Genomic DNA, 14,300 nt, shown 5'->3' with positions numbered 1-14,300 from the left:
AAATAAAAAGCGACAAAATTAATTTTAATAATAAATTTTATCTAACATATTATATCAACATTATCATTTGAACATTTCAATATCATTAATGAGGTATTTTACATACTTTTGTTTTGAAATCCAGCGTGTATTTGTTACACTTACAGCACATCTCAACTTGAACTAGCCATATTTCATAATTGCAAAGCGGCTAGTGTCTACTGTATGGGACCACACAGCAGTAGTGATATAACATGATAGAAGGGGACACGGAGAAGAATATACACAATCCAGGACTTAGGCCAGAAGGCAAAACCAACACATATCAAAACCTAAGGCCGTAGGCAATAAGCACCAAAAGAAAGATCCTGTTTTGAGATTTCAGAAAGAAGGGATCACCTTGGTCCAAGCAACTCAGCCTCGGACTGGGTCGTGAAGTATGGCTGTGTTGAGAAAAGGGATGAAAATACAGTCTACGTGGAGGGAACAGAACCATAATATGGTTTTCCAATCTGTAATTATTAATAAGATCGCTTTGGGAAAGAAATTATTCTTTTCTGGAAATAAATTAACTTCCATGCCCTTTCTCTGTCTCAAAAAGTTTCACCGAGTTCTAAAAGTTGTAGGATGGCCAGGCTTGCTGCAGAAACTGTAAGTAGGCTGATGGTATCGTAAGGAATACAATATAGCAATCGCCAGGTTGTGTGCCGACAGAGGAAGAAGGGTTTCCTAGTAGAGTAGACTGGGCCCCGGAGAGTCCTGCCCCTTTCCCTCTAATGCTGGGAGCCCAACGAAAGAGCAGGTTACCTACTCCTTCCTCCTGCTGAGGCCACAAATTTTAAGTTCATCAGCTCCCTGAGGGGGGAAAAAAAAAAGGCACTAAGGAGCCACACCCACTCAAATCCTTGCTCTCATGTATAGTATTGACTGCCTTGCCTGTTGGTTGGTTTGGCGGCTTTACATAGAGAAGGCAGAAAGCTTAACCAAAACCTCCCATTCTTCTCACCAATCCTGGAACTGCCAAACACCCTGGGAACTGGCTGATGTAACAGAATCCTTGTAGGAGGCAGAAATTCAGCGTTGATTAAGAGTTAACAGTGCTGAGGGGCAAAATCATACAGATATTCCAAACCCTGCCCTGCCAGCACTCACAACTCATTGGGCAAGCCTGACTCGCTAGATTAACTTGGGGATAGATTTACTGACTCATTGGCAGTTTGAGGGCACTTTGGAGAAACAAAAGATCTCCCTGCTGTTTCAGCAACTCTGTAGTCTGCAAAATGGCCCCACCCTTCTTGAACTTGAAGAGTGACATCTAACCAAAGAGTACTCAAGCTCATTTTAAAATAATGCAAGGTCATGGTAGCTTTCTAGTTCAGTTACCTTTCATTTCTCCTGTATCATTCAGGGTTCAGTGAGAAAAACAGAACCAGAAGAAGACCTACTATTAAGAGGTACTGGCTTGTGTGATTGTGGGGTCTGGCTAGGCCAAGTACAGGCCGTCAGGAAAGGGAGGTCAGTACCCCCTGGCATAGGCTGAAGTGACAGCCCACAGTCAGAATTTCTTCTTTTAGAAAAGCTCATTTCTGTTCTTAACGCCTTTCAACAGATTGAATTAGGTCCACCCAGATTTTCTTAAAGTTGACTAATTATGGACTTCGAGCACACCTGTAAAATACCTTCACAGCAACACCTACGTTAATGTTTGAGTAACTGGAGAATGACCATCCCACCTCCCAACACAGTCCCTCCTCCTCCAGACAAATTTGCTCTACCAGAACGTGTCACCCTCCAGGACTGTGCAGACAAGGAATCTGCATGGACTGCCCTCTCCCTGACCATCCGTGTTACCTGGCCCATCCTCCCATCTGGCCCACCTCACAGCCTGTCTCTGTAATACTCCAGAGATTGCCTTGTCCTTGCCATCTCCTTGGTATTTGTGATGTCTCAAACGATCAGTAACCCTTTTTGCTGTCTCTTCCCTAAGACTACAAGCCCCTTAGAAGCACGAATGATGTCTTCTATCTTGGCCTCTGTAGGACAGAGGAGGCTCTATGGAGGGATTTAATGATGGTGAGCTCATTTGCAATGTATAACCCACAGAGGAAGGATGCTTGATACTCAGCTTATTAATCCTGAGGATCACCTGCACAAATAATTCAGGCACAAGAAGACATATTTTTTTTATCCTCAATCACTTAAGCTCCAAAGAGAAGGAATTAAGATTATGAGGTGTAAAATTATGAACTGCTGTCTTTTCATAGTTCTGGTATGCTCCTCTGAGCTACTGTCCAAATCTAGGTTTGCCAGAGACAAGGGGAGGGTCTTCAAATCACAGATGCTTAGACTAATCTTGGCAGAGTCCCGGCTTTCCCTCCTGCCCACCCCCCTAGAAACGCCTTTGTCTTTCATCCTGAAGGGCCCCTTTCTTTTGTAGATTCTACAGTTTGTTTGGAACTGCTTGGGAGAGGAATTTTATTTGTGGGTGATTCTGGTTCTCTAATAATTGATATTTTTTCAGCACTTACCATATGTCAAGCACCATCTCAATTATTTTATACAACATTCATCTAAGGGAGGTACTTTTATGATCTCCAATTTAAAGATGAAGAAACAGGCTTAACAGGTTAGAAAAACAGGGACTCGGGTGTCACTTTCTCTTAGACAATGTGCTTCAGACTGGGTACTGTCACCAAACCTGAGGACAATAACGTCTACCTCAGGGCATTGTTATGAGGAGCAACTAAGATCACGTAAGTGAAAGTGGCTGGTATTGAGCTAAGCACACCAGGAGTGCTTAGTGAACTTAAGGGATACATACATGAAAAAACAGAATTTGTATGCTGCCTGGCAATGGTACTTATTCTGCTGTGCCTTGCTCAATTATAAAGTTCCAGTGGTTAGATCAGAGGACAGGTCTATATATATATATATATATATATATATATATATATATATATATATATATATTTAACAAGGAGACTTACATTTTCATTTTACACTGGGGCCTGCAAATTATGTAGCCTATCCTACCTATAAGTAAAGGGAGCTGCTTCTGGCTCTTGCTCCAGCGTGAACTTGGAGAAAGTGTAGAGCTTTCCAGAGTCTCAGCTTCAGCTCTGACCACCAATGCCCCATCCACCTGTAAGATTTCAGCTTCCCTGAACCCTCAACTTCTACCTGGACAGACTTTGTGGAAAAAAAGCTTTGTTCTCTGAATATGTGCTAACTGAGACCCTTTCAAACAAATCTTGGGCAAACTTGACACTATTATTTTCTTTTCTTTTTTTTTTAAAGATTTTTATTGGGGAATTGGGGGATGGGAACAGTGCTGGGGAATTGGGGGAAGGGGAACAGACAAGTTGCTGTCGTTTTGTTCTTCAGTCTAGTTGTGGAGGACGTTGCTTCACTGGCCCAAGTTAGCACCATCATTGCGCTCTTCCCAGGTGAGGAAGATCAGTCGCCGGCTTCTGGATGGCCACTCACGCTGGCTGCTGGCCGCTCACGCTGGCTGCTGGCCACACATGGTAGCCCATGGCAACCCACTGCCACAGGGGCTGCAGCCTACACCGTCGCCGGCGACTCATGGCAGCCCAGCTCCAGGTTGAGCTGTTGTTCAGCATCTTAGCTGTGGAGGGCAGTGTCACTGGCCCTCATATGTGGGATCCCAACCGGGGCCCTCTGGCGTCCCAAGCCAGCTCTTAACCAACGCGCCACTCGGCCGGCCTTTCACAGTATTATTTTCATGTGTTTGGTTATGTTAGTTATCTGACATGGCCAGATAATCCAGCATTGTTTTTCAAGTTTTGGGGTGTTGTTTTTTATTAAGTTACATGAATGTATATATATATTTTTACTTTATTTAATTTAATTTAATGTATGTATGTATTTATTTATTTATTTATTTATTTGTAGCTGAGCCATCCTGCAGCTGGGGCTGGACATCGAACCGCTGTTGCTCTGCGCTCGCACTCTTGAGCAAGCTCTTAACCAACTGAGCCACTCGGCTGGCCCTACTTTATTTTTAATTATAGTTGCTATACAATATTATATTAGTTTCAAGTGATTCAACATTTATATAACTTACAAAGTGACCACTACAATAAATCTAGTACCCATCTGTTACTGTACATAGTTATTAGGATCAAGTCTTGGTTTTAATTTAATAAGGTATTAATACATCAGTTGGAAGCAACTGTTTTTGCTTTGTTTCGTCTTAAGAAGTCCCTTTTAGTATTCAAGGAAGACAACATATTTAAAAGAAGGAATGGCTAATGCATTTTGTTTTCATGAAATCATTTTAGAGATGAAAAATACCTTACAAATTACCACATTCAATGTCCTTAGTTTCCCCATAAGAACAGAGATTGTGATTTGCTCAACAAACCATGTCAAGTTCATAGCACACAGGAAGAGACTCCAGGGCTTACTGACCCCATCTAGGACACCATTTTAGCACATTCATGCTTAAATACTTCCAAGTAAGTTAGACTGATAATTACCAAATATTATTGGAGAGTTCAAACTATTATTCTAGAAATTGAAGTGTCAAGTGATTTTAATCCTTAAAAGGAAAATAAAAGCCCCTCTACTGTTCCCTGTAAAGATGGAAGGAATCACTACTGAGCCTATTAAGGCCAGAAACAGTCAGTGTGTTTCCTGTTCATCTTTTCACATTCAGCATGCAGCACACTGCCTGGCACATAGCAGCAAGTAAATGAATAAAGAAATAAATGAGTAGGGCCGACCGAGTGGTGCGATGGTTAAGAGCTGGCTTGGGATGCCAGAGGGCCCCGGTTGGGATCCCACATATGAGGGCCAGTGACACTGCCCTCTACAGCTAAGATGCTGAACAACAGCTCAACCTGGAGCTGGGCTGCCTTGAGTCGCCGGCGACGGTGTAGGCTGCAGCCCCTGTGGCAGTGGGTTGCCATGGGCTACCGTATGTAGCCAGCAGCCAGCGTGAGCGGCCAGCAGCCAGCGTGAGTGGCCATCCAGAAGCCGGCGACTGATCTGCCTCACCTGGGAAGAGCACAATGATGGTGCCAACTTGGGCCAGTGAAGCAACGTCCTCCACAACTAGACTAAAGACCAAAACGACAGCAACTTGTCTGTTTCCCTTCCCTAATTCCCCAGCACTGTTCCCATCCCCCCAATCCCCCAGTAAAAATCTTAAACAGAGAAAGAAAGAAAGAAAGAAATGAGTAAATGACTGAATATCTTATGGAATTCCTGTATTTTCAAACAGATTTATTACAGTGAAAGAGTGGTTGTATCATCTCAATGAAGTCCGGAAAACATGAGTCATACTTTAAAAACAAATAGCCTCTTACGTCTTGCACGGTGTTAATGACACAACAAATATAATGAGATGATTAATGAGTGAGAGTAAGGAGAAGCATAAATGTATCGACTTACTTGCAAGCAAGCCTACTCCACTTGCGAGGGATCCAATCCACGCTGTTTTCCCTTTTCCTTCACCAAAGGCGTCCAGCCATTCTATGTACAAGACTCCCACGGCTATCGGGGATCCGTAACACAGAAACTGGGTGAAGAAGGAGACAAACACAATCACCCAGCCCCATCCACCGTCAGGTGACTTTTTAATTTCCATTGTCAGACGAAATCAAGAAGGGTACTCGCTGTAGGTCCTAAACAAAAACAGACAGAAAAGAAAAGCATTTTAGAGTGTGGTGGGACACAGTATTTTGGGTTACAAATATCTTGCTAAATTAAAACAGAAAAGTGGTTCTCGAAAAATACATGTGGAAAAGCATAAAATATCGCTGACATATCCAGTTAACTTTAGATTTTTTTATGTATGATTCAAATAAGTAAGACAGCCACATGGCTCAAAAAAAAATACTTCTGATTTTAAAAAGGCAATCCTGTCCTCACTGACCACATTCCCCACCCTTACCCAGCCACTGGAAATCACTGTTTTTGGTTTCTGGTCACATGCTGGGTTCCCCAGGAAGTACCCCGGGTTTACTAGGAGTGCTTTCTTCCTATGAAAGGGAGTAGACAGCAGAGGGAGAAGGTAAGCTGCCGTGTGGTGTGGACAAAGGGGGTTTCTAAAGCTGGGATGACCCTTCAGAGTAGCCAGGAATTGGGCATGGGGAGCTGGCCCTTCACATCCCCATGTTGATCATGCAATTGATTAGAACCACCCAGGAAAGGGGCACGACCTTAAGTGAGGTGTCTCTCTTCAGAAGAGGCAATCAATCCCCACGGGGCTGTGAGCTGAAGGCCACCGGCCAGCAGCCCTCTCAGTGGCTGGGCAAGGAATCTGTCATTTCCTCTAACATTTTACACAAAAAATAGAATGTTATATCCATTTGTGTCTTGCTTTATTTCACTTGACAAATATTTTGAAGATCCTTCACATCAGTACAGAGTGACCTTCCGTATTCTTTTCTTTCTGCTGCATTGTTTTCCCACATAGGGCATTCACTGAACTCTTTAAACCAGTCCCCTAGGGCTGACAATGAAAAACAGTGCTGCCATGAATAACCTTATGTAAACATATCTCTTTTTGCATATATGCATATCTGTTAGGTAAAACCCAAAAGCAGAATTGCTGAGTCAAAGGGTATGTATATTTGTAATTGTAATTAGTATTACCAAATTGGTTTCAAGGGATGGAATCAATGTATATCATCCCCAGCAACTTTGGGTGTGTTGTGAAAACTCTGGACGTTTGTCAGTTTGTTGGATTTAAAACAGTATTTCATTATAGTTTTAATGTGCATTTCTCAGCATTCTTTGAATGTTGTATGCCATTTCATAAGTGAAAAGGCATTTATAATGCCTATTTAATTCTTGCGTATATATGGGTGTATTTCTGGATTTTCTGTTCTGTTCCATTGATCAGTTTATTCATTCACCATTACCACATTAGTTTAATTATGAAGTCTTTTTTTAGGTCTTTTCAATATATTTTAAGTTCTATTGAGGCTAAGTTCCTTCCCTATCTCTCCATCATTGCATATATTTTCAGTATTTTCTTGACTCTTCTTATTTATTTACTTTTTATATGAAGTTCAGAACCAGTTTGTCTGGTTCCAAAATAGATCTGATGGTATTTTCATGAGGGTTTAATTAAATTGATACATTGATTTAAGGACAATTACTATAATACTTTTATGATGCTGAGTTTTTCTATCTAAGATCATGGTATTCCTTTCCATTTGTTCAAGTCTACTTTTGTGTTCTTAGTGCTTAAAGCTTTCCCTTACGTTTCCTTTTCTTTTTCTTTTTTTAGATATTTCACTATTTTCGTTAACATTATAATTGGGGTTATTTCTTTGATTTGTCTATTGATGTCTGTATGTTAATTTTGAATCCCACTACCTTACTAAATTCTCTTGTTTGAAGTAGATCTTTGGATGATTCTCTTGGGTATATACAACATACAGTACAATATAGTTAAATAATCATCTAAAAACCATCTCCTTATTTTCAACTTGTGTACTCCTAATTTCTTTCTTTTGTCTTTGCATTGAATAGAAAACTCAAAATAATGTTAAATAATAAGAGTGTACATCTTTGTCTAGTTCCTAACTTTAGTGGGAATGCCTTCAAATGTCATGGTGCTGCCTCTGAGGCTTAGATTTATTTCACAAATTTAAGAGAGCATTCATATTTTTTTATTTTTGAGTGTTATTATAAGGAATGTGTACAGCACTTTATTAAATGTAATCCCAGTGCATAGAAAGATAATTATGATTTTCTTCTTATAACTTTTAACATAATAAATTCTGCATTTTCTACTATTAAACCATTCTTGAATTATTGGATTAAATCTTCCTTGGTTAATGCACTATTTTGATTATGTCAATCTATTTTGAGCAGTGTTAAATTTATAAATGAGATTGGTCTATATTTGGTTTTTAATTTTTACTAGTGTTTGGTATCAAAATGATATTTAAAAAAATTTTTTTAAATGTTCCTTCTTTTTCTAAATTCTGAAACAGTGGATATGACAGTGGATTTGGAGGCCCAAGGCCTAACCTCTCTGCCCACAAGGGCCTCCCACTTAATCTATACCTCCTGTGTCTCTTCACCATGCCAGGTTTATAGTCAGGTTCAACAGAGTCTTCTTTGCCCAAAGATTTTGCCAAGCCATTCCCTTGGCTGTGGTTTCATCAGATAATAGGTAAAAACAATAACAATATCATTCATCTATTCATACACGTCCCTAATTCTATGGTGAGGCATTTGGCTACCTTAACAGAGTCATAGTTACACCCATCAATTTACTTAAGCTTCTGTAGTAAATATCTTCACTTTGACATTCAGATCACTGGGCAAAAATCATGTCACCACCTGCCACAGGCCTTTGTATAAATTAATAACTTGAATTTTTAATAGCTGAATATTTAATATTTAGTTATTAAATATCTAATAACTAAAAACTGAAAGATGTTACAAAACTGTAGAATCTAAAAATCCCATCTCTCAAACCACACAACTATTCCAAACTTCCAAATATCAAAATCTTTTGAAATAATAAAAAATGTCCCTTCATCAGAAGTTTACTCCCTCCAATACTAACTTTACTGTAAAAATAAAGAATTAATTCTGGTCCTTCTCATGACAATTCAGATCTTTGCAATTCTTATTTAGAATGCCTTCTAAAGAAAATATAGTCTTAAATCCCTAAACTAGATAATAAATGACAGCAATAGCCAAACATCTAGTAAAATTAAAAGGTTGTGTAAAAAAAAAAATGCATGTGAGATTGTCCTTCATTTAAATCTTCAAGTTACAGCACTTTAGGAAAAGTACATATTTATATAAGCAAAGCACAAGAATCATGAATAAAGCCAGTATTTTCGGGGGTTGGGGGGAGAGTAAAGAGAAAGGATGAGAAGGAGTATCTTTCTTTCTAGTTTTCAGACCTAAGTAAACAGAAATGCCTTTATACACCAACTACCTTTTCCTTGCCTTGCCTTGGGTGACATTTCAACACAGGACAGGAGCCAGAGAAATTCTTCTCACAGTAAATATTTGGGCGAGCAAACCTTAGAAATACAAAGCTCCCATGTGTATCAACTCTTGACTAGAAAGACGAGTTTCTATAAAAAAGTTGGCTAACAGCTTCTGACCTTTAATTGTTTCATAGTTTGAGATACATATAGTCACAACAGAACCTGGTGGAAAATACCATTTAGTGATTCCTTGTTTTCTGTCAGGGTGACTAATACCTTTCTCCTGTAATTTTCTTTATTCATTTGATATCTCTCACCTGCTATTTCTTTGATAGCCTATGTTCTATAAAGTGATTTTACAAATAAACTAGTTTTCATTTCCTCCTTTTTGTAATGGTGCCCCATTTCCCTTGGGAGATTTGGGGTTTTCCTCATGGGTAGACAGCTGATGGGACTGTTAATCAAGGTTCCTTGATCTTGACTTGTAGAGAGCAGTACCTGACCCAAGCAAGTCCTGTAGGATATCTCTCCTAGGACCCTGAATCTTGAGTGAAATGCTATGAGATATATATTAATACATATTTTAATATTAATATATTAATAATATATATGTGTGTATATATGTGTGTGTATATATGTGTGTGTATATATGTGTGTGTATATATATATATATATATATATATATATATATATATACATATGGAGTTTATTGATCCCAATAGTAGTACATTGAGGAGACCCTCTGTCAGTTTCTCATACATTGACTCCCTTGGGATATCCAAGCCTAGCTTCTCCAGTCTTCCATTCCATTCTATGAGCTAACTCTGTAAATTATTTTGTAAAGGTAGCTGGTATTCCTTTATTTTATGTGCAACAGAGTAAGCAAATTTTGAGTGTGCAGTAATTTCAAGTTGATTATTTTACCCATCCATATCCCACTTGATCCCCTTTGGACCAAAGTTTAAGCTTAAGACTGTAGTCTACGACCATAAAAAATGGGAAATATAAGTATGCCATATCTTTGTTTTGCCCCAAATTTTTATTTTACTAGCCTTCTTTCTTCAAATGTTATGATCCAATATGATAAAATATCTTCTCTGGCATTCTTTTAAATAAAAACTAAATTAAAATTTCCACTAATCCCACTTATCCTAATATTTACAGAAATGCAGCATTATAAAAGTAAAGTTTATTCAAAAAGTTTTTTGATCACTTACAATTTAAATTATATTGCACTAGATACCGAGGGAAATCAGAAGAAATATAAGGCACGGATGACCCTTGTATTCTAGGAGCTTATCACCCAGTTAGGAAGGTAAAATATGTGCATAAGAGAGTGCATGATTGAGCGTCAAAGAGTTGGATAGATATTAAATGTTTAGGAGTCAGAGTGAAATGAAAGTAATCAAGACAGGAGCAGGAGTGGAAGGCCCTATGAAGTAGGTGAGTTCTAAAGAACAATGGAGAAACTCTTGAAATGGCGGCTCTGACAAGGGAAAAAACATGAACATGGGTGTGGAATCAGGATAGGCCTGACAGGTTTGATGGAAAGTTAAGAGGGCAGGACCTACAAAGGAAAACAAGATTAGAAAGATGGCACTCTCAGCTGTAATTTAAGGAGAAAGTGTCTCAAGAAGCTTGTGTTTATAACCCACAAATAGAATTCATACCTTGTAATCTATTAATATGCCATTTATATTACCTAAGAGGTAGATTCTTTGCTAAAAAAAGAACATAAGACCTGTAAGTACCAGACGGTATTGTTTTATTTGCACTAGTGTTTCATGAGTATATTCAAAATTTGGGGCTTCTATTCATATATCTGTATGAAAATATGCATCTAGGAAACACTTACATTGTAGTATATTCTAGCACATTCTTCAAGAATTTGGACTCTTTTAACCAGAGTGTTAACAAACCAGGATTCTGCATGATAAGACATCTTAGAAGCCATTTTGAGAGACCACTGTAATTTAGGGGCAATTTTGTCACAATTCAGGGTCTGATAGGATATCACAATATTAACTTTAACTTATAATTTAAGTGTATTACTTACCTTTAACTTAAAAATTAAATATTCCACATATAAACCATCCTTAGAGAAAGAGGAGAGCATGAAATAAAACTAACCATAGTAAGATAGTATTATTCAACAAAATTTGATTATCATTATTATAAAAGATAGCATATCTCCTAAAGCTAAAATTTGTTTTATTAAAAGGGAAGGGAAATTAGGCATTTTCCAAGACATTTCCCCCAGAAAATGAAAAGGGCTGTCGATGAAAAGCTTTTACTCACAGTATAAAGCTTTTAAGCTCCAATGCCTTAGATTGCATTTAAGTTCTGTTCAAATGATGCCAATTTTTGTTATTTCCTCAACTCTCCACTGCTGAACATTTCTATTCTCTTGGGATGTCAGATATGGGATATGGGATGTCAGAATTGCATATTTGACATTTATGAACATTTAATGCTGACAAAGGAGCTTTCTTCCCCTGAAATGCATACACACGTACTATACTATTGGGTTATTGGAAAAGTCATGATGCAGTTTTGCAATGAAAAGCAGAAAAAAATATGTCATGACTTTTCCAACAGCCCAATATTTTTTGGCAAATTCAGATGATTTATAATTGCTTACTTTTACTTTCAATTGACAGGTCTTTCTTGCTTTTGTTCTACCAATAATAATTGTGTTTTAATAACCCCCTTTTAATGTTATCTATAAATATTTTATGAAAGAGCCCTAGATATGTTTTTCACTTGAATTATACAAGAAGGTAAAAAGAGTCAATTTTTATTTGAATCTCAATCACTACCAAATTACCTGGTGCTGAAGCACTTAAGAGCCTAAGATCATTTGACTACATTTTGGGGAAAAAATGGTTGATTCCAGGTTGATTTTATCTTATTCTGGTAATCTATGAGGTTTGTCAAAAGTCTAAATCATACAGGGCTCCCTGATCTTCCTTCAATTTCATTCATACCCCTTTTATTATATGGAAGGCTCTAGACCACAGGCCAGCATGTAGAGAATTGAAACCCCTGTACATAGATGAAGGGGGTGAAAAGGGACCCACTTTGGAAAACAGCTTGGGGTGGGGCTGGAGAATGACTGTTAAAGGGTACAAGGTTTCCTTTGGAGGGTAATGAATATGTTTTAATATTATTTTAAATGTTTCAAACGCAGACTGTTGTACAGTTTACACAACTTGAATAAAATCCACTGAACTGTACACATTAAATGGGTGAAGTTTATCATATGTGAATTGTATCTCAACAAAGCTGTTAAAACACATTAAAAAGCTACTGAAATTTATGTTTTTGTTCTGACTGCAATATAGGTAACAAGTTTCGTAAGCTAAAACGCACAATTGTTCTCCTAGAAGCAGATCCCGTACTGATACTGCTGTTTCCCTACTGTGACTTTTGCCTCCTCCAAACACTTATCATTTGTTTTCCACCACTGCAGTTTGAGTAAAGGTATTCTGGGAGTTGAGAAAAAAAATTCTTTGGGCATTCTCATAAAAATGTGCATAAACAAGCCGTACAAGTCATCCGTTGGGTATTCTAATGAAAATGAAGACAAGCAATTCCTTGAGAATTCTAATAAAATATAGGTAAACAAATACACTTAATACATACTGAAGCTCAGAATTCAAATATAAATTAATTAAACTTCATTTAATAGGAGACAAGCAAAAGAGAGTAATTAAGATGTTAAGGTGCAGGCATGACTACACATCATAAAAGGAGACTCTAAGCAATGAAAACAAAACAATTTCAGAAACCCTGAAAAATTGGTGTCAGAGTGATGACCATGGCGAGAGTTACTTTCTTGATTTTTCTATATAAAATGTTTGGGAAAATGCAGAAGGGGATCATTGTCTATGATACAAAATTTAAATGTTGATGACATCCATTTTTCTTCAGATTTGTAAAAGTTGGGTTTTTTAAATGAAAATAGAAGAAAGTGGTTTAAGAAGATATCAAAGGACTCAAAACAAAACAAAACAAAACAAAACAAAAACAACCTCTAACATGCTAATGAGCCTAAGTGATTTGGAAGGTTATGAAAAGTAAGCATCCCTCTCTGAAGAATCAAACCTTTACAAAACAAGAGAGCAGAATAATGAGACCTTCTCAGGAGAGCATGACTTTTATTTTTCTAAGCACCCTGAAGCGCAGAGGGAGAACAAAGGAATGGACAGTTGCCTGCTCCCTCTTCCCTGGTGACATTCGGCTCTGTTCCCACTGGTGGTGGCAATGCTATTAACCCCATGCTTATTTGGATGTGGCAAATCCCCCAAATCTATTGGCTGGCCGGGCTAGAGAAGGAGCATTGTTTTACCCTTGCAGCTCCAGAGAGCAAGCACCTACCATTGCCAGCCAGAAGAGAGAAAAAAGTCTTTTCCTGTCTCTTCCCCATTGTCCCAAATGGCCAAACCTGGGCACACTGCCTCTAGAAAATCACTCAAACACCCACAATGCCATCCTTCTGCTGTACAGCAGCCCAGGAAAAGATGCGGGGAGGGGTATCTCCAAGAATCTCCAGGCAGCCAGTGCCAAAATGGTCACCCCACTTCTCCGGTTCCAAGATACAATGCCCCAGCCAGTCTCTGCAATCCAAACATAATAGGCATGGGGGGAGCAGGAAAAACTATTAGAAGATTCTAATGATGATGATGGTGATAATTCTAATAAAACTGTCAACATGATGATGGAGTCACCTATTAATTTGTTCAAATTAGCAAAACAATCTCACAGTTTGGAGAAGGTAGTCGGGGAGAAGCCGGGGTAGACGCTGGTAATGATATTATGTGGCCTCAACAAATGGTTAGAAGAATTTCCACTTTTCTGTTATGTCCATAGCTACAGTTTCATATAAGGACACACAGAGATATGTATTTACATAAGTATATGAAGACATATTTATGTCTAGAAAATTCAGCATAAGGAATAGAAGCATGGGCTTGGGTCCTAAATAACCTGAGTGCACAGCCCAGCTCTGCTACTAGCTAAGAATATGACCTTCAGCAAGGCACTGAAATATCTCTTTGCCTCGCTTGCTTCATTTATGAAGTCAGGAGAATGATAGACCTTATCTCATTGAACTGTTGTGATGAGTAAATGAGTTAGTTTATGTAAGGTACTTAGCACAGTACCTGGTGCACAGTAATCTCATAACAACTTATCATTCTTTTTTATCCTTTTAAACATAATCGATTGTTGTAAAAATATCCTTTTTTATTTTGACATAGAAAGTACTGTCACTTAAATAAAGCTGGCCAGAACACCCACAACACCCCCACTTCCCTGCCACAATAGTGTGTGTGTGCATGTACACACACACACACACACACACACACACACACACACACACACACA

General features: G+C 38.3%; 1 protein-coding gene across 2 annotated transcripts in view; it reads right to left on the bottom strand.

The window, feature by feature from the left end:
- The window catches only part of SLC16A9 (solute carrier family 16 member 9), a 50,669-nt gene that overhangs the window by 21,939 nt on the left and 14,430 nt on the right, over positions 1-14,300 (bottom strand). For both annotated transcript variants that reach the window (XM_019638422.1, XM_019638423.1), the window contains one exon: positions 5,398-5,630. In XM_019638422.1, coding sequence (XP_019493967.1) covers positions 5,398-5,593 — 196 coding nt within the window. In that variant the 5' untranslated portion in view covers positions 5,594-5,630. The remainder of the gene's footprint in view (positions 1-5,397; positions 5,631-14,300) is intronic.

Source organism: Hipposideros armiger, unplaced genomic scaffold (assembly GCF_001890085.2).
Source record: "Hipposideros armiger isolate ML-2016 unplaced genomic scaffold, ASM189008v1 scaffold_39, whole genome shotgun sequence".
Taxonomy (NCBI): domain Eukaryota; kingdom Metazoa; phylum Chordata; class Mammalia; order Chiroptera; family Hipposideridae; genus Hipposideros; species Hipposideros armiger.
Note: the sequence above shows the minus strand (reverse complement) of the source record. Positions and strands in the feature narration are given on the sequence as shown.